At 37.7% G+C, this 24,847-nt stretch overlaps 1 protein-coding gene across 1 annotated transcript; it reads right to left on the bottom strand.

The window, feature by feature from the left end:
• Window positions 1–12,260: 12,260 nt before the first annotated feature.
• Window positions 12,261–23,672, bottom strand: UPL6 (ubiquitin protein ligase 6). Its single transcript, XM_079054681.1, has 26 exons — window positions 23,013–23,672; window positions 22,492–22,589; window positions 22,271–22,398; window positions 21,923–22,034; window positions 21,561–21,741; window positions 21,282–21,464; window positions 20,999–21,181; window positions 20,798–20,882; window positions 20,579–20,697; window positions 20,196–20,485; window positions 19,666–19,762; window positions 19,440–19,574; window positions 19,278–19,361; window positions 19,092–19,178; window positions 18,866–19,006; window positions 18,649–18,774; window positions 18,454–18,552; window positions 17,966–18,033; window positions 17,461–17,527; window positions 16,952–17,122; window positions 16,751–16,840; window positions 16,435–16,515; window positions 16,212–16,285; window positions 15,948–16,019; window positions 15,713–15,802; window positions 12,261–12,631 (listed from the first exon to the last, which is right to left on the bottom strand). The coding sequence occupies exons 1-26, from the start codon at window positions 23,169–23,171 to the stop codon at window positions 12,565–12,567; spliced, it is 3,087 nt and encodes a 1,028-aa protein (XP_078910807.1). The 5' UTR covers window positions 23,172–23,672; the 3' UTR covers window positions 12,261–12,564.
• Between the last annotated feature and the right edge of the window lie 1,175 nt (window positions 23,673–24,847).

The raw sequence follows: 24,847 nt of genomic DNA, 5'->3' as shown, positions 1-24,847 counted from the left end.
TAGGATCATCTGTTCGGGTAGCTATCTCATCTTTGGCTACTCATGGTTACGTATTTCATGGAGGTTAGTTGGTAGCAAGACTGTATGTTGTGAGAGGACTAGTAGGCGTTAGTGAGTTTTATGATTGATGGTTGGATGTATTATGTGGCTACTTGATCCTTGATTGTTATATTTCGACATATGGTGGTGGTGGGTTGAGGCGGTCCTGCTTTATGTTGTAGGCCAAGATACCTGGTGGGGGCCGGCTGTAGCTGTCATACCCCGAAACCGTGATGGCGGAATCGTTCCGGGGTGGAGGACGTCATGCGTAGTATCACAACAATTGTATCATAGCAAGCATAGTAAACACAACCAGACATTGAATACATATGTGAAAAAGGTTTACATTGTTTAATACATAGTTTTGTTCTTATCAAAAGTAAAATAGAAAGGTGCGACTCTAACGCTTCGACTTCTCCGAACTCCTGGAAATACCTGTCTACTAATTCCCTGAGAATACAAGCAGTTTTGAAAATATATCAGCATAAAGTTGGTGAGTTCATAAGCATTTAGTTTTGGTGGAAAAGTGTTCTTTGAATCCTTTTGAAAAGTGTTCCTCAAGAAAATCCTATATTTTCTAATGAAAAGCGTGTTTGAAAAACCCATTCCTTCCATGACTTCCAGACTCATACAAGATATGTACAATCCAAGGAGTCGTGAAAGGAATATGAATATCCATTGATTACATATTAAACAATCTGTTTTTGAGTAGCCGGGTTATCCCGGGAAAATCCTATATTTTCCCTAAAGGTTGATGATTGATTATCCGTTCTAAACTGAGGTGTGCAAGTATCTACCATACTCGAAAAGCAGTTTTCTTTTAAAAACCCTGGTTACACCCAGAGCGGTATATTAGCCTTATTACATAAATAAAACTAAATAAAAGAAAACCGTGATGAACTAAGTCCTGAAGGTATTATTAGTAATACCCTCCAGTAATCTATCGGTTATTACTTTGAGGTTAGTTCATTTGATTCATTATTACAAAAGTAAATTCCTGTTATCTAGGTTGTGAGTTTCATAACCATAACTGACTGGATATGGCCCACAACGGCCGATATCCTTAATGACTTTGTCACCCGCAGACCTGCCGGTCCAACTGTAGCTAGCAGTGAGGTGCGGGATTGTCAGTCCCGTATAGATCTATACACAACAGTCACGCTCTCCCTACAAGAGATTCTGGTCACGAGTGCTAGTCCTCCACTCTGTTTCTTGTGGTGAGTGTTACCAAGGACGTGTCTCAAACATAGCCTAACAAATTTACAAGTAATAATACCGAAAATCCTGTTTATGATTTGCATGAATCCTTTATAAAATAATACATTTTACTACATGATTCACAAGTTCATTGTTCTAGTTTTGAAAACTGTTTCTACGTGTTGATTTCTTAATCGGTTGGTAAAACTGTTTTCCGTGTTAAAAGCATACTAAAATATGATTATCTTAAACAAAATAATATATTTTGAGCATAAGTTTCCTTGTACTTTTGCTTGTATTCCCCTCTGAAAACATGAAAAACTCAGAAAAAGCGTAGGGGTATGAACTCACCTCGGGTGATTTGAATGAAGGATCGACACGAAAAGTTGGGTGTTCAAGTGAAGCCTTGAACACGATTTGATCCTAATTAACATGTAGTGATACATAAAGGAGTCAAATGAAGGTATTTCACCACTAAATGTGATGGAGAACCACTCTAGGAACTTGGGACTACTTGCATTAAGTGTTAGGACCTTAAAGGATTGCATTAGGTGAGTGTATGCCCACCTTTAAGGTGTGTGCGGCCATGGGTGTGCGGCCCAAGGGGTGTGCGGCCGTACACCCATGATGGAAGGTGTTCTTGGGGTGTTTCAAGGTCCATACTTGCAATCCATGAAGTGTCCTAGGCCTATACTCAATTGTAGTGCAAGTTAGGGGTCCTAGAAGTGTGTTTGTGATCCTAGAATGAGTGTGTGGTCGCACACTTGGGTATGTGGTCGCACACTTGGGTGTGCTGCCGCACAAGGGTGTGTGCGGCCGTACACAGGTGTGTGCGGTCGTACACCCCACACAAAGATGTCCAAAACGTCAAATCTAGGGTGTAGCAAGGCTAAGTTCATGTCCAAATCGAATATGGAAGTCCAACTCTCACTTTGGAGGGTCTTTTAGGAGTGTGCGGCCAACCTTATGAAGGTGTGTGGCCACACTCCTTCAAGAGATGAAGAACATGATGAAATTTGATGAATCAAGGCTTAGATGAAGTGGTTCTTCAAGTATAACAAGCTAAGGGATGGATTACTCACGTTTTTGAAGCCTTGGGAGGGTTTGTGGTTGAAGAAGCTTGAGAGAGAGAGAGAGGTGTGTGCGGTGGAGGAGAGGGGAAATGAAGTGGAAATGAGCATCCTCTATATATAGATAATGGGTGTGCGGCCACATATTCATGTGTGCGGCCATACACTCGGGTGTGCGGCCACACACTCATGTGTGCGGCCATACACTCGGGTGTGCAGCCACACACTCATGTGTGCGGCTATACACTCGGGTGTGCGGCCACACACTCATGTGTGCGGCCATACACTCGGGTGTGCGTCCACACACTCATGTGTGTGGCCACACACTCCTTTTGATGGAGTGTTTGGCCTTTTTGCAACCCTAAATCTTAAGCCAACCCATCCCTAATTCAACCTTTGGTTGTACTCAAGGCTTTAAATGCTTAAATGAGCCCTTAATCAGTGCTAGGAGTTAACAAAAATGAGTTTAACTTAGATTAACTGACTAGATGTACCGGGTAGAAGTTTTCGGGTTGTCACATCATCCCCCGTTAGAGGGAATTTCGTCCCGAAATTCAAGAATAAGAATATAACTCATGGCCTTGGAAAAGATGGAGGTACTTAAGGTTCATGGGAATTGCAAATGTCTCATCGGACCGACACTTCTTTAGATTCGATACGTGGGAGGCGGAATGGAATTTGCTAAGTTCTCGAGGTAACTGGAGTTCGTACGTTTACTGGACCGACGCTAGCAAGGATCTCGGATGGTCCAACGTATCTTGGGTTTAGCTTTCTACACTTTTCGCAGCGTATCCGGCCTTTCCAGGGTGAGATCTTCAAGGGACACGTCCACCAATTTCAGGGCTCGTGAGGGTGTTGTTGGGGACTTAACTCTTGACTAGATACGTGTCGCCCACCTCAGCCCAACACAGAGGGGAGCTGTACTTACGACCATAGAGGGCTTCGAACGGTGCAACCTCGATACTGGAAAGGTCGCCGTTGCTGCAAGAAAGTCCGATTAAGGGTAGATGTGTGTCCCATGACACATCTTCAATTATCCGGATGGTCCTCTTACTTTGTCCTTCTCTTTGTGGATGATACTCTTCGTATGAGTACTTTCGGATTTTGAAGAGAGATGAATTCTTTGAAGTTCGCATCTGGTTGTCGTCACGAGCGACGGGAATTTCGCGATCGAACAATTTAAGACAAAAGGGTTTGGTATAACATAGACTCAGTCGAGCTAGACAGAATGGTGTCGTAGAATCGCGCGTCCAGTTAGTCCGGGAGGATCGTTTTGCTAGCACATTGGTGCCCCTGCGTGAATGTCTCTGGTGTTTGCTGTGTTTGATTCGAAATTGGAGGGTACCACAAGTACGAGGGTTCTGATACTTCGAAATTATGAACTTTTTATGAAATGGTTCTTACTAGATCTTCATATAATCGCTTGGTGTATACAAGTCATGTATAACTACAACTAACTCTAACGTATTCACTAAGCTATCATAATTTACTCATTAGAGCTTCAAATCTTATAGGAATATCGCGATTTAATTTAGACGAGAAATTAATCACAATTATGAACAATTATTGGGGTTTTCGAAAACGTACCAAACCATAGCAGGGTTCTTTGACGCTTCATCATTCTCTGAGGTCAGACTCCTCCTGCTCCCCCGTTGCTCTTCTCTGTTGGGCAGTCTCTTTTGAAATGTCCAACACTGCCACAGAGGTGACATGTTGGAATAGCCCCAACTTTGGTAGTCGGAGTGATGAACTTGATTAGGGTCCTACAATTGCGGGCGGTGTGTCCCTTCCTGTTGCATCTGGTGCAATGCAGCACTCGGCAGACTCCATGATGATGGTAGTTGCATTTGTTGCAGTGCAGGAGATTTCCACAGTAGGGTATGGTTGGTGTTGGAACAGCAGGGCTGACTGGGGTACTGATTGTCCCTATTCGTTGCCTCTCAGTAGGTCTTTGGGTTGAACAACTCCCTTTGAACTTTCGTTTTAGTATGTTAGGTTGGAGATCAGGTGTGTCCTTTCTAGTAGGCACTTGTTGTTAAGATTGGTTAGCACCAAGATTCGGATTGCCATTCACACTTCCACCCCCATTTGTGTTGTTAGCGTTAAGAACAGTTAGGGCGGCTGCTACAGCTGCTGTGACAGTAGCTTGGAACATAGCTGGGTCCATCTGGAGGATTGGTGTCTTACTGGTGGGTTGGTTACATTTCTTCGGAGGCATGATCTGCTACATGTCAAGAAAAGAAGATTGTGAGCAACAATGGTTGCCTCTGGATGTACCCTAAATGTTTATCTATGCATTGGGATTTCCCGTTTTGCTATCTGACTCTCAGTGATTCGACCCACATCCCCATGTTGTGGTTTTAGCAAGGATAGAAAAGATCTGAACACAATAGAATTCACATACAATAAATTTACGAACTCCTGGTTGCTCAGCTCATTGAGCTGGCTGGATAACTCTCACATTTTCATCGTCTCTAGATGATATGAAGGGTTAGTTATAAGGGTAGCTCCGGGGATCAAGTCGACATAGGATTCAACTTGACGCTTGAAAGAAATCCCTGGAGTGTCTTTGGGGAAGACATCGGGAAAGTTGCAGACTTCGAAGATGCTCTCAAGGTCTTTAACTTCTTGTGTCTCATTGTCAACATGAGCCAGGAATGCATAGCATTCCTTCCGCAGATGCTCTTAGGCTTGACGCAGGAAATGATACGAAGGTTCGAAAAATCTTATCACTGAGACCAGTGAGGATTTCGTTGAAGGGAAGATTGAGACAAATCGCTTCCTCGAAGCAAAGGATATCAGCACGATTTGAGGCTTAACCATTTCGTGCCGATTAGGATATCGAATCTGATACGAAATTGATGGGGAAAAGGAATAATCGTCTAAGTACATCTTATGATTCACGTTTTGAGGACAAAACAGTGATGGGACCTTGATAAAGTTGCTTACTTTTCATGCTATCAATCTAAGGTACACTTTTGACAATGAAAATCTTTAACTGAAATATGATAGTTGCCACCATTGTCGATATCAAGATTACACAGAGTTTGAAAAATTTGACCTAGGAGTAGGTCTACCACATACCAACAGAGGAACAATTTGACAACATAAAGAACTAGCAAATCGGTACTTGCAAGGCAAGAATGTCTACAGAGAAAGGAGCTACTTGGAACATAAATAGGAAAGCTATTCTTTAGACCAAAAGGAAGGACAAGTAGAATATTTCCTACTGGCGACGGGCACTTCTAGGGCGGAACCTTAGGTTAGTCAACTGGCGCTCCATTTCAAGCAGGCGACTCTCGTATACTGATTGGCGTGCTCGGAGCTCTACGACCTCAGCTCGAGTTGCAGCTAGCTCTCGCTGCTGGGCTTCGTTGTCTCTCAAAATCCTCCCATAAGCAACCTCGAGACTGCGAATATGGTTTGTGTTGGCATCCGAGTCTGCCTCGAGTTCCACAGTTCGTTGAATGGCCGCCACGTTCATTTCGACATTGTGGGCCACTCGCCGGACTATGATTGGAAGGGCTCTATCTGTGGAGCCTCCTCCGTCCACATTGTAGAAGCGGCGATCCCCATTATACGGGCGGGGTTGGCCTTGTTCGTGACTCCACCTATACAGGCTTCCGACCCACATGGGCGTTGGGCCTTCGAGTACAAGCTGAGGGTTGGGATTTGGTATTGGGGCCACTGGGAGTAAGTTCTCGACTTCTGGTTCCGAGTCAGTCTCTTCAGGAAATGGTTCGGCAATGCCATCGTCAAAAGGGATTTCATGGTTTCCTTCTGGCTCTGGTTCGATCCATCCATCATCTCCTTGGTTAGGAAAGTACGGGTCGCCAGGAAGATGGAATCCAGCCATGCTATCTACGCGAGGCGAGGGTAAAGGAATAGTTAATAGGCATCGAATCTATAATACTTCTAATGTATTATAGATGATTGATTCTCCTGGGTAAAACTCCGGTTCGGTCGTTATAGCACCCTAAAATACTCCTACAGTATTTTAATCCTTATGTTCGGTTCTAGAACTCTTCTGGTATCTAGGTAAGTTTTAGGCTTGTTGCAACACCATAGTTACTCCCAAGCACATGTTGGTCGTGTCTCGAATGAATATAGTTGATCAGGCTATATTGACCCTAGACATGATTACATAACTGCCCAGGTTTAACCGCAGTGTCCAACATCCAAATACTTTTGTTTTGTTCTACTTACGGCACGGATCATTGTTGCTGAAGTGACCAAGGCGATCACGGAGGCGACTCCGAAGTTGTTTGGGTTGGTCAAGATCGTGCTGATCGAGGAGTTTGACCGGCGCTATGTCGCCGACACGTAGGTAGCTGCTGCCGCACCCACAGTAGTCGTCGCCATTGCAAGATCTCAGAAACGTGAAGCGATTCAGTACTGATAGTTCAGTTATACGAAGCCTCCGGAGTTCAGAGGCGACAGGTACCCAATCATCGCTTCGAGATGGATTTCTGACGTGGAGGGATGTTTCTTCACGTGTTCATGTCCCGAGGGCCAGAAAGTGAAGTTTGCGCTGAATCTTCTTCGCTGGGGCACGAAGGATTGGTGGGAGTTTGTGACCTAGGGCTTTTCACATTCAGTGCGAGCCGCAGTGACTTAGGAGCAGTTTCTGGATATGTTCTAAGCAGGGTATGTTCCTCTTGTGGAGTGGGAGCGACTAGAATAGGAGTACCTGTCACTCAATCAGATGATTGAGTCGGTGACAGAGATCGCCAAGTTGTTCACAGAGAGAGCTCTTTTCTGCCCTGAGTATACCGTTTCAGAGCAGGCACAGATGTCGCGATACTTGAGTATGCTCAAGATGAAGTGTTGGACCCTACACTCCTAGCTTGGCAGTTACCCGACGGTCGTCATGGGACAGCGGGAGTTTCGGGAGTCGAGGTTTGAGTTATCAGTTCTTCTATTTAGTCGATTATTGTAGTGTTGGTATTCATCTGTATTTTCTGTTTATGTTTCAAAGTTCAGTTTTAATCTTGGATGATCGGTTGTATGGAATTATCTTATTTAGCTCTTTTTAAATTGATTTCTTTTTATGAATGGATTAATCATCATTATCCTCGGAATACATGCATGTTGGAATTTGTGAATGTTGTGTGGGTTCAGATTTTCATGTGTATTTGGATATCAGTTGTTGGGATCAGGTAGTAGAGTGCAAGTTGGTCTAGGTATCAAACGAATTGTGAAGTGGTCAGATTCTAGCATATTTCAAGTGGGGGAGAGTGAAACCTCGTAGCAGGAAGACCCTATGCCAAGGTTCAGTTTCCACTCGGATTTCTCCAAGTTCAAGACTTCCACGCAACTGCTGAATCTTCTGATTTCGCGTCAAGATCTTTGTCGGTTGTTGGATTTCCCTTCGAGTCGTATTAGTTTTAGTTGTGATAGTATTTGTAGGGCGTGTTATGCTTTAGATTCTAGGGTGTTAAAAGCCCAGGTTGAGGGATGTGATGGGGGCTTCCTTGTCTGTTCTTGTTTGATCAAGGCTTGGAGGTCTAATTCACGGCCTGAAGACCTGGTAGGGTTAGTTAAGTCTTGTTGAGGCCCGATTATTGTTGTTGGTTGGAGGATCGGGGGTAAGTCTGAGTGCTTTTTATGGTTGGTGGATCAGGGGTAAGCCTGAGTGTTGTTGTTGGTTAGTGGATCAAGGGTAAGCCTGAGTGATGTTAATAGATATCAGAGTAGGTTTGTTAGAGTCGAGTAGGATCTCGGTCTAGTTTTGTATGTGATCATTGGGTTTCCTTGTGTTGGTGCATTTATATGCATGGTTAGCTTTACGGCGGTCGGCCGAGAGTTGCGGGATTCATTGTTCAGAGGGGCGGCATATGGATGAGGATATTTAGGACCGATCAAATCTGCGGAATTCGATTAGCATAGCGGATATGAAGGATGGTTTAGCCTAGCCTATTGGGTTTTGAAAGGATTTCTCACTGATGTATCAGTGTGTGAGGTTGGAAGCTATGGTGTAGGATGTAGTTCCTATTTCGGATGTTCGATGAGCGACGCAAGGCCAGGAGACCTTGGGCGGATCAAGTTGGGCGTTTTGGTTAGTGTAGGAGTCAATTGGGGTGGCTATGTCTGCCTGATAGTTGGATATTATTTCAGGGCCAGCAGGTCAAGGACTAAGGAGTGGATTTTTCCTCTTGCGGATTAAGGAAGTTATGAGGTAACACGTTTTCTTCAGGTCTCTTGACTCTCGTTTAGTCTGCAGAGGTGTCGAGAGGTGGTCGACTGATCAAGGCGTTACTCCAAAGAGGGGAAGTAACAACTGATTTCGAGGACGAAATCTAATTTAAGTGGGGGGAATTGTAACACCCGGTTTTCAGACCGGATCAATTTAGGCTTCAAGGAGTCAAAGGCATGGTTTTTGGGTAAAACCAAGGCTCACGACGTGACCTTAGAGGGGTCACGACGTGAAGAGTGATTAAATTAAGATGTTGAATTATGTTGAGCTCACGACGTGAGTAATAAGAGCTCACTGTGTGAGATACGCTGCAGCCCAAGCCCATGATCTTTTAGGGCTTCCTTCGTATTTAAACCCCATAAACTTCATCTTAGGGTTCCAAAACAGCATCATTCCTCCCTAAGCACAGAAAAACCATAACCCTAGCCTCTCCTTGTGATTCTTAAGATTTTTTTGGAGTTTTGGTGGTTTAAAGAAGAAGAGATCACCATTGAAGCATAGATTCAGCTTGGAAGTTCCATTCGCAACCTCTAGCAACACCTCTGGACCATTGTGAGTAACCAAGATTCAAGATTTTAGTTTCCTTGTTTCTAGATCTAAGTTTTTATGCATGTTTATCCATGGACACAAGAGTTAGAGTGTTAGGACTCGATAAAGTTAGCAACTTTATGGGTCCTTAGGGTCCCTTGGTGATTATATTTTATGGATCTGAAGTTTGGATGATGTTTGAGTTCATGCTTGAGATTTGATCTCCTTTTTCTTCATGAATACCCTAGTTTGAGCTCAAGTCTTGTATTGGACATACAATACCTTAAAGCATCTATTTTTATGATCCTTGGGGTGTTAGGAAGCCTCCTGGAAAAGATGAATTAGTGGCTTAATGGATTAAGAAGTTTATGGATCAAAATGGCATTCAGACTGATCTCACGACGTGAGGCTATGCCTGTCACGTCGTGAGGATTATGAGACCCGACTGTTGTGTCCTGTAGTGGCTCACGACATGAGCCATAGATGGTCACGTCGTGAGGGGTTGTTAACTGTTCACTAAACTCCAATTAGAATGGTTATGAGCTTATTTTGCATAAAAGCTCAACAAAGACCAAAGTAATCCACCCAATTCTGTTCAATATCCATTTGAATGTTACCAAGTGAAAAATACTTCTTCAAAATTCTTTCTAGATGGTTATAAGCCTTTACTTCAACCATGGAATTAGTAATTCAATTCCATAGTTTCCCATTTTGCCCTTATGGCTTAACAATCATTAGAATCGCCTTAGATTCATCTATTCTTTTTGCTTTGGACCCCAACCATTCTAAAAGTATCAATTCAAGGTACTTGAACATCATATACTCATAAGAGTTGCTTGAACCCTTTGCAAAAACTAAAATCAACATATGGAATCCCCAATTCCATCAAATGAGACCTAGATTCTCACATTCTATGAAATGTGCATCCATAGTCGATTTAATGCAACAATTTCGTTATATGATCCTAGAATATGTTCAATAATAACTTAACAACTTCATAATCCAAAATTCTCATCTACGGTTTATGGCTAGATTTTACCTAAGCTCCAAATCCACCATGGGAATGATGAATTGAGCTTAGAACCACATCAACCATACTAGGATGATTAGAAAATAAAACCCTAACCATCAAATTATCATAAAAAAGATTTTGGGTTTATTCCCCAATCTCAAACTTGAATTTGAAGAGTGTTTGTAAGAAATGATCAGTCCAGTCAGCACATGCCTTGGAAGGTTTACCAAAAAAAATGATCAAAGGAAAGTTGGGTGTGCCCATGGTCATTATTAGTGATATTAGAGAGAGTGAAAGAAAGAAATAGAGAGAATAGTGTATAGTAATGATATTTTTAAGAAGTGGAATATCAGTAAGAATTTATTTTTTCTGAAGAGAAAATCGGCTAACTGATAGCTTGGGCACGAGGGTTCACCATTACCGAATTCCCTCTTTAATTTGTTTATAACCACCGTTAAGTATCATCAACTCATTTCTTCTATTTTTAACTTCTTAATTCATTTTCTCTTTTTTGAATTTCTATTATATATCCAAAAAACACAATCCACATTGGAATTAAAAACTATACACAGACTCCAACAACTAACCATTTTTTACAAAATAATTTATTCAATATTATAAAATTACTCCCTGTAAATGAAATTCAAAAGTAGATTATCTTAACATAAAAAAGGATTAAAAAAACAAAAAAAAAACAAGGAATTCAATTTGAATTTGTTACAATACCAAATTGTTTTTATTTATTTTGTTTCCAAGTTGAGATAATTGAAGTGGAGGTCCAACAACTTTATAATTAGTCGTAGAAATTCAAAAATATTTCCATGACAACTCCATTACTAACTCCAAGTTGCAGACTGCTGGTCAAACCCCTTAGTATTTTCCTTTTGGGCAACAACAAAAAGATTGCCTCAATTTAATGAAACAACTCTTGACGTATCAAAGTCCAAACTAAATGTCATCTAGGTCAAACTTAACCTACTTCCCTTTCACAAGCGAAGTTCTAGATTTGGTCGGTACACATGATTGACATAACACTTTAAGAGATTATAAAGTAAATAAACAACTTTTGCAACTAGTTTGAAACCAAATTGAAGTTTATTAATGTGCGTAAAACTTAAGACTTGTAAATAAATCAAAATTATTATTCTCTATACATGTAAACAAGTTGTTAAGGAGTTATTCACCCAAAACATTTAACTGAATTGTTTCTCTTTTCTTTTTACATAATATCGTGTCTTATCTAATAGATTCGACTCAACTATTTTAAAGGCTTCATGCAAAATTGAAACCGATACATTATGCCACATAGACATAACCGAAGTAATTGAATGTTACTTAAATGGTTTCTTTTTTATGTTATGTATCTTTTGTAGGCCCCCCAATGGGTGTCTATCTGTTTGAGATGTAGAATTTCATCAAAAATATACAACGTTCAAAACCAACGTGTCCAAAATATTAATAGTGTTATCTCAAAGGTGATATGCATGCGACGGATTTATCATGGTTTGTCCACATGTAAGGGTGTCAATCGATGACACGACAAGAAACAAAATTTGGACAAAATTGAAATTTGAATTCTTGTCAAGTGTAAAAAACATGACATCATGCCGTGTTGTGTTCGTGTTCAAAATTCTACACGAAATTGACACGATTTAACATGTAGATTTCATGTTTTTCGTGTTTATCTTGTTATATATTATTAAGTATGCATTAAATAAACTAAAAATTATATTACGGTATCTTTTTTATGTCGTGTTTGTCATGTTTTAATCACTTGTTTTTGTGTTGATGAAAATAACTAAAACATATAATAAAGTTCGATTTGACGTCCCTATGACCACATGATGCAACTTAATATTTGTTTTTTTTTTATTTGGTTGGTTTATTTTTAGGGCAATGTACACATTATTTAAAATCAGTTACCAAAAAAATCACTACATTAAATTTGCATCTATTAAAATCCTTCAACACTTTCAATATATGTGCAAAAACCTTATAATATATTTGTGACTAGGTTGTGGCATCTTTTTATCATAACAAAGAAACTTAATCTTGTACTTAATTTGGCATGGTTGATTAGGACTGATATCAATAGAACAAAAATTCTAATCGGTTTTTCGTTTGTGCAAAAGACGAAAATACCCTCATACTTATCATATAAAATAGCCTTATAAAGTTTGTAGATAATGAGAGAAAAAGATAAGTGGTAAGTACACCATTGCCAACAAAGTAGCCATAGATTGGGACCATGGATTTAGAAATTGAAATACAATCTTATCTACAAACCAAAGCCTCTTTTTTTTTTTCTTTTTGCAAGCAATACAAACTAGGCTCTACTATTTTATGTCCATTGTTGCAATATTTGGCAAACAAATGGTATACATTGTAGCTGCTGCAACCTTGCAACCACATTATGTACAAAATCACCATGCTCTCACCCCTTCTATGGGTCGATTTAGGCAATGTAATTTAATTTACCACACAGCATTTTTTTTTCTTTTTTTTTTTTTTTTTTGAAATGTTTAGCTTAAATCAAATCCCGCTTCCGCATTTATAGCATACAACAGCTTCTGCTCCATGTGCTCTTTACTGCATCATCAAATATGTTCAACTTTAAATAAATATATCAATAAATAAATAAATACAATGTGATGTGATTTCAAGTTAGATGATAGATAAGAGGCACATGACATAGAGAACAGGTGTCGATTATACAAAAATTACAAATTTTTGTTCCACCTAAAAAGGTGGATGTGTACAAAAGACGTAAATGCCCTTCTCATCCTTCAAGTTCAGATGATAGGTCAGAAGGACATGACATGACCATAGTCACAGAAATCGCTTGGTGAAGCACGATTTGCGATCCAATTCGTTCGTACCAAAACGCGGTACGAACGTGTACCAGGTACGCTCCGGGTCGCGACTCAAAACCAGAAATTGACGTTCCAGATCTTCAATTCGAACGTACCAGAAGCTATAGAAATCGCGATTTGCCTGATTACAATACGCGTTTGCAATCAATTGGAAACATGGGTCGGAATTTCAAGAGTCGATCGACTCACGAACGTTTTTTTGTAACTGAACAATTAACTAGCGACTCTTCAAAATTGAATTCATATTCTGTAATTAGGCCTATATTAGACTTCCATTCCATCGTATTTTTCATTCAATTGTATTCCAGAACATCTAATTTCAGATTTTATAGTTTGGTAATTTGGTTATTGATCTTGATTCTTGAATACCGATTACCGATTATAGTAACAGTAGAGAATAGACTTACTGTAGCATGGTTTTTGGAAAGAAAAGAGGAACTAATAGCTGTGAGGAAGATGATGGAGGACAGCAATCACAGTCACAACAATACCTGGAGGAAGAAGATCATTATGTTGATCTTGGCAATGAAGAAGACAACGAGAATCAACAACCAGAAGCACATACAAGTAGTGGGAGTCAAGGTACACAGCCAAAAACACAAAGTGTAGATGCTAAGCCTTTATATGATGAAGTTACTTTTATTAGTCCTGGTAGTAGTAAAAATCCCGGTGGTTCAAAAAAATGGGTTTGTAAACATTGTCATGGAACATTTACTAGCTCGTATACCCGTATTTATACTCATTTTTTTGGTGCTCAACTCGGAAAAAGAGCTGAAATTAAAAGGTGTCCCGTTGTACTAAAAGACCGAGAAACTTATGAAAGGTTGCAAAAAAAAGTGAAAGAGGCTGAAAAGTTCGGAGTTTCTAAATCCCTAAGAAGTTCTGTTTTAACAAAAAAAACCAACTTTGAGCTCTAAGAAACCGATAGAGCAATCTTTTGCAATAATGGAGAGAAGTGCAGTTGATTTGAAAATTGTGAGGGCCTTATGTGTTAATGGGATTCCATTTAATGTTTTGCGGAATCCTCAATTTCGTGACATGGTAAACGCATTAAGAAAGGCACCCGAAGGTTATAAAGCGCCATCAAGTGAGAAAGCAAGAACTGTTTTACTAGACGAATGTGTTAAGAGATGTTGAGAAAGACTTGATACCGTTTAAAGAAACATGGTATTCACACGCTATTTCTATTGTGTCTGATGGGTGGTCAAACATAAAACATAAACCATTGCTCAATGTGCTTGCTGTAAACAGTCGAGGTTCCATGTTTATGTATGCCACTGACTTTTCTGGAGTGGAGAAAACAGGTAAAGCAATTGCTCAATTTCTAAGCCAAGCGATTGATTCTGTCGGCCCAAGTAATGTTCTCAGTGTTGTGACGGACAATGCCGCCAATTGTAAAGCTGCTGGAAAGGAAGTGGAAAAGATGTACAAACATATTTTCTGGTCGCCATGTTGTGTTCATACCTTAAACCTGGTTTTTAAAGATTTTGCAAGCGAGTTTATTTGGTTACAGGACACATATAAAAAGGGGAAAGCGATTGTCAAATATTTTCTGAATCATGGACAAGCTTTGTCCATTTTTAGGGAGACTTCAAAGTTGGAGCTTTTAAAGGTTGCAAAAACCCGATTTGCTTCTCACTATGTTTTGTTGAAGAGGTTATTCATTTGTAGAGAGGCACTATCTACAACAATTGCTCGTAATTCGTGGAGAGATTGGGTGAAACACGGCGATGAACACACTAGAACAACTGGACAGCTTATTGCTAATCATATAAGAGATGATGACTTTTGGGTCGAAGTTGAAAATATTTTACGCATCACGAAGCCAATTTATCGGTTGATCAAATTTTGCGATGGTGAAGGCCCGAAAATGGGCGAAATTTATGAAAAGATGGATAATATGTTGGGGGAAATACAAGATGTGATGAAGGAAAATATGTATGCATCGTATTTCCCTCAAGTGCAACAAATTGTATTGAACAGGTGGGAGAAAATGAGCATCCCGTTACACTGTTTAGGATTCGCTTTAACTCCACGGTTTTACGATAGCCGCTATCTTGAAACATTAGCACCAGGTGGAACTCGTAGAAAAGCGCCAAACCTTGATAAAGAAGTTATACAAGGTGTAATGGAAGCATTTAATCGCATTTCTGAAAACAGAGACGAAGAACGATTGTTGCGAGAACAATTTGCCACGTTTAACATGAAGAAGGGTCTTTATTCTCTGCCGGCGGCTCAAATGGATGCGGTTACTATGGAAGCAATTGACTGGTGGTCTACTTATGGCGCGGAAACACCGGAGTTAGCTGATGTGGCAAAAAAAGTATTGTCACAAGGACATGACATGTCAGAAGGACATGACATGTCACATGACATGAGAGAACAGGTGTCGATTGTACAAAAATTACAAATTTGTTCCACCCAAAAAAGGTTGATGTGTACAAAAGACGTAAATGCCCTTCTCAACCTTCAAGTTAGATGATAGATCAGAAGGACATGACATGAGAACAGGTGTCGATTGTAAAAAGGTGGATGTGTACAAAAGACGAAAATGCCCTTCTCATCCTTCAAGTTAGATGATAGATCAGAAAGACATGACATGAGAGAACAGGTGTCGATTGTAAAAAGGTGGATGTGTACAAAAGACGAAAATGCCCTTCTCATTGAAAATAGTCCTCGAAAGCTAAAGTTTCGAGGGGTATTTTCGATGATGATGGATGAGAAGGGTATTTATGTCTTTTTTGCATACTAATGTGTAACAAACAGGGGATAAAGAAATTAGAAAAGAATGACAAACCTTCTATATGGAGGAAGCTTTAAAAGATTCATACAAGTAGCTGATGTTGGTAACCGATCAAGAGCTTCTTCAGAGGCACTACCAGCAGCCCTATAAAGCAATAATTATAAACATAAAAAAAAGGATACAAAATTACAAATATATAATGAGGGTGTTTTAGTCTTTATAAGCCATGGAATCATTGGATTTGGAATGGAATCTCAAATTCCAATTCCAAGGAGTAAAAGCATCATACCGCTGTATACAGAATAAAGGTTCCAAATACTTGAATCCTAGCAAAGGTCCTCTTGAACATCCAGTCACAAACCTGGAAGAAATAATAAAATTAAAAGCAAGCTAAAGTTTTTAACTTGTAAGCAATATATAGTATAAAATTAAGGCAGAATATAGAAAGCATTTAAAAAGGCTTTATTTAACAAGTTAAGAAGCATTTAAAGGTACAATGATCCAACAAACACATTGGATAAAAAGATTAATATGTCAAAGAATCCAAACTTACTTCAAAAACTTGTGTTGATTTTCCAATGAGAAGTTCTTGAGAATCTCCCAAAACATGTCAATGACATAATGCTCCTGTAAAGAAGAACACCATTACCATGTATGTAGCTCAGTAGCAAGAGAACAAGACTAGTGTGTTGGAGTTGGACATATTAGATGAACAAAAAAATAAAATTTCATCCTTGTTTAAAAAATAAATAATAAAAATAAAATTTTGAACTTACACGATGATAGCCACCAGCATAATTTGTGTTAGACCTTAAGTCATCTACATCGAATCCATCAACAGATCCTGATATGAGAAGCTGCAAAAAGATAGGTGAGAATGAAGAATAAATAAATTAATAAACAGACCCTAAAAACAACAGCCACCTGTTGTTGTTAACAGCAAGTTCTTCATGCTGTTATTATTATCATTATTACTAATTCCATAAAACATATATACTTAAAAGCATGATTATGTTATTACACTAAAAGAGGGAATAACAGATTTAAACAGAATGCTTGATTGATGCTACACTAAAGGAAGGATCTGAAAACCTGAAGTTCATGTTCATTAAACATGTCAATCCAATCTTTCTGTATAAGCTGTTGAAATCCCCTTAAGAAATGAGAGCTTTGTAGACGAATCTGAAAACAGATGATGCATAATATTTATTACAACTAACTCCATTACGTACAAGAAGGAATGACGAAAATACCCTCATTGTCATCATCGAAAGTTGAGGAAAGACATAAAACCTGAGTATTGAGGCGATGATTGGCAACAAGATGAATAAATGTGATGACATTATCATTCACAACTCGTATATTCTTTCCACCTGGAATCAGCTCTTCTGATGTTTGCTCACCAAATTCATTATTAACAATAACAAAGTACAACTCCAACTCTGACAAATCACCCTCGTATCGCTGCAGATGACATTTGAAAAAAATTAAAATTATATAAAATTTTCAAGATAATCTTTAACACAAAAAGATCATATTTTCTTATGTAAAGCTAAATAAAGAGTCAGATGCAAGAAACAGCAATGAAATCTAATTTTTGTTTTTTTTTTATTACAGCATCCTAATTTCATTTCTTTGTACTTTAAAAAATATAAAGCAGTTTTCACTTTCATAACTGAGTAGGTTTTTCAAAGTACAATGTCTTTATAAGAAAAAAAAATTAAAGTGTAGCACCTGTAATATAATGAAATGAAAATAATATGCTATTTCTTGCATTTAGCAAAATAAAAAAAGCCACAAACCTTTAAAAATATAAGGTGCCTATATAATTCGGGATCCAGAGATGGCAAATCATTCAAATAGTTGTGCCTGAAAGGAGATGCTAATTAGAATATGTAAGAGTCTGATAAAAAGAACTACACGATATATTTTCATATTCACAATTCAAATAAAAGAAGCTCAAAACTTCAATTATATTAACAGGGAAACATCAAAATTTTATGCAAAGGGCATCCCATTATTTTAATTATCATATTTAAAGATGATAGTCATCACAGTCAAGCCTATAATTTGACTACTTTCTTGTGTCTTTTTTTTATTTCTATTCTGCCTACTTACTTTTTGTTTGTATTGAACAGAAAGTTGATATGGAATGCTAAAAGATTACTCCATTTGAGTGTAAGATTAACCATATTTGCATGCATGCATACATGGAACTTTAGATAGCAAGAGGACTGAAAATGTAGTTACCATGAAAAGATAAAGACAACATGGTTATATAAGTAAAGGGTGCCTTGAAGAACTTACTTTTGCTTTAGTTTGCTCAAGAAGAAAGTTGCAAATGGTATATCAACAAGAATCCCTTCAAACATTGCCTACATCATCAAGAAGGGGTGAATGAATAACAAATTCATCATAAAGTTCCATAATAAAGAGAAACTGTTCAATATACAAATAAAGTACTTCATTTGGCATTGAATGATTTAAAAATGTGCCATAGAATAGATAAGGTTAATACAAGGTACTCCCAAATATACAAAGATTATGCATGTGAACTGTATATTTTGGATTTAAAAGATGAAAGAAAGATATGCTAATAGAGCATAACATAATAAATTCAAAAGTCCAACAATCTCAAAATTAAAAGCAGATAACTTTATGAAACTAAAAAGACTCGGTAATTACTGAAAGAAAACAACCACTCAACATATGGAGCACATTGATGAAAAGATTTGTATAACTAATTGCATGACATTACTAATGATCCTAAGAATACTAAATAGCATTTAGCATACCTTTCCGAGTATAATTCCAAGAAAATGGAAAAACTGAAGATGTTGTTCATGTATCATTCCTGATCCAGGATTAGGATAGAGTAGGTGGTCAATCGTCTCCTAGTTATATCAAAAACAAAAATTTTAGAATCCTAAAAAGGGTAAATTGGGAAAAACTAAAAGTTACAAAAAAGGCAGGAATACAGGTTTTACAACCTTAAATAATCCATACTGCATATCAAAAGCTGCTCGAGTGATATTCTCCATAAAGTCTTTAAAAATTCCACCACCATCAATACCAGCCTCCTCCACTCCAAATTCATTCACAAAAGTAACCCGAATCTAACAATAAAATTATTAAATAACTAAATCCCAATAACATAATAAAACATAGCCAAAATTATGACATAATTATAATTTATAGTTTTCATACCACTCCACGAAGATCCTCTTCTGGTAATGTGCTCAACTGATTAAAAGCATCTTCTAATATATGATCACGTCTTATTTTAAAAGTGCTTCTGTTAAAAAGAGAATGAGACCCTGGCCTTTCCTTAATTGCAGCAAGTTGTGACTATGTAGTTTGATAAAAATGTAATTAGTAAAATAAAAAATAGTATGACTAAGAATAGATTATAATTTATAAGCTATAAACTCACTGTGAATAATTTAACTCTGCTTGTAAATGGCACCAAGAAAGGAGCTTGTTTCAGTATGTCATATGCCCTTGTGTTTTCAATCATCGCCTGTGAATTGAGTAAATAGAGGGATTCTTTTTCATCATCACAAACTCAAACTTATAAAAAAAATAATAATAATATGTGAATTAAGTAAATAATTATTACCTGAGAAATGAAGTGATCATTGACACCATCAGCATGGAAGTTACTTGGGTGTGCAAACTGCCTTCTGTTATTCCAATCTTGCAACTGTAAGTGTAGATTTATAGTTACACAAATTAGTGTCATTCAAGATGGTCAATGAAAGTCAAACTACAGTAAGCATACCTGGGAAAGAAGTTCAGAAGCCACAACACTAACCCTATACTGAACAAATTCTACACGGTGTTTCTTTAAGGAAAGATTGTTTTTAGTAAACTTCATTGGTGCCACAGGGTTTAACCAAAGAATCTGCCACAAAGACTAGAGAAAGAAAAAACAAAACCATGAATTAAATTTGTAGAATAGGAGCTAAAATGTAGAAAAAAATGTCACCTGAAATGGTAACAAATACCTGTCTCAAGATAACAATCAATAATCTAATGTCCTTTAAAGACAACGGCTTTTCTTGTTCATAGAATTCCTCATTGTCAACGATTGTAAGCATGTGCCTGACATACAAATGTGGAATATACTTAATTTCAGCTTCGATTCTTAGACTAACTTAGGGGTAGTTTCGTCTTTTTCCCTCATTAAGTGGGTAGAGTGTTGAATGACATTAAATGGGTAGTTGGAAGCTTTGGACTGAATGAACAGTCTTAAAATGAAAATAATAGAAATTTATGCTTGTTACATGATATTTTAATCACTTTTATCATTCTGATATGAATGAGACATCAATTGGGTAGTTGAAATCTTTTTTTATTCTTTTACAATTACATGATATTTCTATAATATTTTTTTTTTAAAAAAGGGTATAAAGTATGGTTAAAGACACTCTCCTATGACTTGATCCATTAACTCCATCTGTTTGTATCAAGTCAAAAAGAAACACCACTGTATATATGTCCAGTTTGAGTTCTGATTTAAAAAGAAGATGCACACCTGTACACAGGGCAGAAAACTGCCATAGGAAGAAGCCAACCAAATGCATCGCCAGGTAGATATGCTGACATGGCAGACAAGGAAGACCAATTTTGGCTCTCATAGCATCGCTTCATGAAACTCCAGAGTACAGATACCAATTCAGTTCTATAAGCTAAAACTGTCATGATACGTTCAAGTGGAAAAATGGTGAAAGTCACATGAAGAAAAGAACAAGCTGCACCAACAGCTGCTGCTTCAGTGTCCTTAATTTTATCTTTAGATGAAGATCCTCCAAGCAAAATATTTGTCTGATTAGGAATCCAAAATCAAAAGAGTTAAATCACATTCACATAAATTCTTGTAGGGGTATAAATGTCAAATAAGCAATAGCATAAGCATACCAGTTGTAAAAGAAAGCGTGGATCGATTGCATTTGAAATCTGTTTTTCCAGTTCCTTATTAAGAGGTACTACTACTGATCCATCATCAATAATCATATCATCATCACCCATTATTGAATCTGTAGTACATTAACATTTGAAACATGAAAGTAAGAAAAAAATTATAATGAGCATAAAAAAAGTAAAAAAGATTATTCAAATTATATTCAGAGAACATACTTTCTTCTCTATTTCCTGTACTTGATGTTTGAATAGGAGGAAGTACCTCCAGCAACAATGTTGCAACAGTAGCAAAGTCTATAGTCTGATCAGAAAAAAAGAGAAAAGGTGGAAAGGATTATAATTATAACTTATACATAAAGTCATAAACAAAAACTATTAAGAACATGTAATTAAATTAAGCAACATAAATGTTGATACCATATTGTAAGAACATGAAGGGCGACTCAAAGCAACTCCAACTGATTCCAGTAAATTTCCAAGAAGACATGCATAACCAGGGAACTCAGCTGATATGTCAACAGGTAATATTTTTTCATAATTTTGACTACATGTTGCCATTTTATGAAGATAATACTGACATAGCCCCTGTGAAACATAAGTCTAGACATAGAAACAATGATAATTAAAAACATATTTCAATATGTGGAAGCCAAATAAAATAAACAGATGAATTGATGAAAAGTTTTTACAACCGAATTACCTCCTTTAGGTGAGGAAATATCTGCCATAGAAAAGGAATTGTTAGAATTTGGGAGGCAAAACTCCATTGAAGGTCAATATCTGGACAAACACAATGCCCTTGACCAGTATGAGTAACAACTAGGGCAAGAACACGCTCCATTAAAGATACACTTCCAATTTGGCTTTCAGAGTTTAAACTTTCCTACAAAAATTTAAATAGGTAACAAGTAAAAGACAAGGTAAGACTAAAACAGGATGCAGATTTTAAAAAACTAAAACATATTAACATATTACATACCCTTCCTGTAATAACAATCTCCCGGAAAATCTTATATATGTTTTGTTGCAAAAGATAACTGGCTATCTTACAAGACCAAGGAAGCTTGGGATCAATCAACAATGCAGCTGCTTTCAACAAGATACTTGTTGGTGTATTTGAGTCCAAAGATGTTGATAACAATTGATCCTTTAACTGATGTCTGTTTCAAAACAACAAACAACTGGTCTTTGGCAAAGATTCAAATAAAAAAAAACAACCTTCTAGAGCTATTTTCGGTGTTGACCATGAGAAGGGCATTCACGTCTTTTGCACAGACGAGAGACTGAGAGCGAGTAGATGTCCCACCTTGTAAAAGACAAGAAATAATGCATGAGGCAAACCTATTATGATGTATAGCCTGAATACAGACATAAGCAAGTTTCTTCACCCTGTAGTTCACCAAAGCATGATCAGAAGAATAGTGGGAGCCACCAAAGAGGTTCAAAATATCCCCTGTCACACAATAAAGAACTATGAATGCCTAAAAATGTAATTTCCCAAACCAATAGCTAAAAAGTGGAGGAATGTGTGTATATGAGATATAGTACTGAAAGATAGTTTTTGAAGATCAAACAGTATATACGATCATTGGTGGATATTGATGTATGTTTTGATGGTGTTAATGGTTTTTGAAAAATGGTATCAGTGGATTTATAACAAATTAACAATGAAGTAAACATATTACACACCACTGTCTTTAGCAAACTGTGAAAACAAACGGCATGCCTCCACAAGGGTAGAAATGTCTGAAGCATTTCGTGGACTAAGAAAATATAGCAATTCCCGAAGAAATTCTGAATCTGGTCCAAAGCATTGCCTGAATATTGACATCAACAAGAAAGAAAAGAATTAGATGGCTACAAATTTCAACAATGTAGATCCAAATAAAGAGAAGCAGTATGAAAAGCACCTGTCTACTCTTTCACAGTGTTTTCCATAAGTGGTATAAAATTGCTCTCGTGCACTACCACGCTCCAATTTCACAACTTTTCTTCCTCTAAAGCATTTCTGCAGGAAGGGATTAGTCAGATTCAAAGGTATTAGTGAAATTCAGAAGATATTGATCAAGTTCAGGACAAAGTATGCTGAACAGCAAGTCTCTGTTTGATATCCTGCAGAAACTATAAATTGCAGCAATCGCTAACAGCTTGTTCCCTGATAACCATGTCTTAAGCCTATGTCAGTGTCAAAAGTCCATGTCTCCTTTTTCTTTCTAAGATAAAGCAATGCATGTTGCTCTAAATTTCTAATGAAGTGCACCCATCAGATAAGATGCTCATGTACTCGCTGTCTGTATATAAGCAGTCTATCAACCTCGTTTTACATAAGAACACATCTATATACTGTATACATCTTCATATCTGATGCTTATATGTAAGTTATAAATGTAAGTGTGGGTGTGTGTCTGTGTGAAGTATGATTGTTATGAACCTGAATTGTGAGAGCAGCTGAGTTTTGCTGGCGCAGCTGTGATCTTTTATTCCTCTCTAACTTCGCCTGCTCTAAAAGCTTCTTTCTATCTCTTTCCTTTGAGCTACGACCGCCTAAATCAACTCGTTTCCGATTGGAAGGATCGCCACTGAAGAACATTACTCTAGATGATTAATCCTACCCCTAATTCGGAATAGAAAAGAAAAAGCTCAAATTGCAAAAACTCCACAGCAACAGGAAACCCTTTGATCGATTGAGTCAACTAAACTGTATTCAGCAGTCAAATTTTCTATTCTTCCAGGCCCTAATTCGAAAGAAAACGAAAAATCTATATATGGAGACTCTTCAACAATACTACAAAGGAAGAAGCCCTATATATTGATTGATTGATTCGGCTATTTTGCAGTTTTGCTATCGATAATTCTAATCCCGTGACCCTAGAAACAAGAAAAGTCGAAAAATAAAAGCAAATGCTTGAATTTGTTACAATTTGATGGATGAAAATGGCAAAGAGGAATGAAATCGGGAAGGGTTTATATATGTATAGGTTTTGTATGTAATATCAGGAGAAGTTTTCTTTTCGTCAGGAGGAAGAAACCAAACAGTTTTGCGAGAGACGATGATGTGGAAAAGTCGTCATTTTCCACATTGGTCCAACAAATGGTACAATTTTGTATATTGTGTAGGACAAACAAAAAATGTTAAATAGTGAGAGGATTAATGTTAGCGAAGTTGTTAGATTAGTTTTTTTTTTTCATCCACTCACCGTCATGATATTTATCTCATAGATGTATGGTATGTAATTTTGAAAGGGTCGGTCAAAATTGATTTTTTTTTAAAAAAATAAATAACCTTTAACCCTGACGCTCTCTCTCCTCTCTCATTTCTCTCACCTCGGCGACAGTGTCGTTTGACCACATTTTACTCGTCATGCCACCTTTAGGGGGTGTTGTATGCCGAATTTGCCACCACCTTGCCTAGCATATTGTCGAAGGGTTTGTAGAGATTTGAATGATATTGGACTTCACATTCAAAATTACCACACCAACATCACTGTTATATGAGTTCTACATCTTTTGTATATATGCATGCTTGAAGCGGAAAAGAGACAACATGAAAGAATAATCGAATTACAGACTGTGAGTCTCTTGAATGGAGATATAGGGATGTAATAGTGGAATTACAACTAATTACAATTGTCCCAAACTTGTATGGAGGACAATCGGTAGATTTCAACGGGTACGTGCCCAAGAGAAAGCAGAGAAGGCAGGTGAGATCATGGGAACAACTTTGAATCACATGACCGACACATGGAGCAATAAAAAGACGGTCGTGGTTTAAGCAGTCTAAAGTTTTCAATCAAACATTCCAAAGAGTATAATCCTAAAAAATATAGCATAACCTACTAACCACAAACCCAACCCACCGGCCAGTTTTTTTAATACTTTTTGAGTTAGTGGAAAATGTCACATGTCCTGTAACAACCCAAAATTTTCAACAAATTTTTCATTTTTATTTTAGCAAAACCTCCAAGTATCATAACAACCCAAACAAGAAATCTCAGGTGTATCAATACAATCATCCCAAATCATAGTATAAAAATGTGGAAGTCATAAAAGATCTGCAAGTCGGGGTGTACAGTCATGCATTCGCCCTCCCGCGATCATCTGAGATACCTGAAACACAATTAATCCACAACTGTAAGCATAAAGCTTAGTGAGTCATTCCCAACATATTCAGACTACACAACATAAATAAACATCTATGGGTTATCAGCAACACTGGAGATTTTCAGCAATCCCAATAGGCTAACAACACACCCTATGGATTATCAG

This window comes from Lactuca virosa, chromosome 6, assembly GCF_052849685.1.
Source record: "Lactuca virosa cultivar CGN04683 chromosome 6, Lactuca_virosa_CGN04683_v6, whole genome shotgun sequence".
NCBI classification, from domain to species: Eukaryota; Viridiplantae; Streptophyta; class Magnoliopsida; order Asterales; family Asteraceae; genus Lactuca; species Lactuca virosa.
Note: the sequence above shows the minus strand (reverse complement) of the source record. Positions and strands in the feature narration are given on the sequence as shown.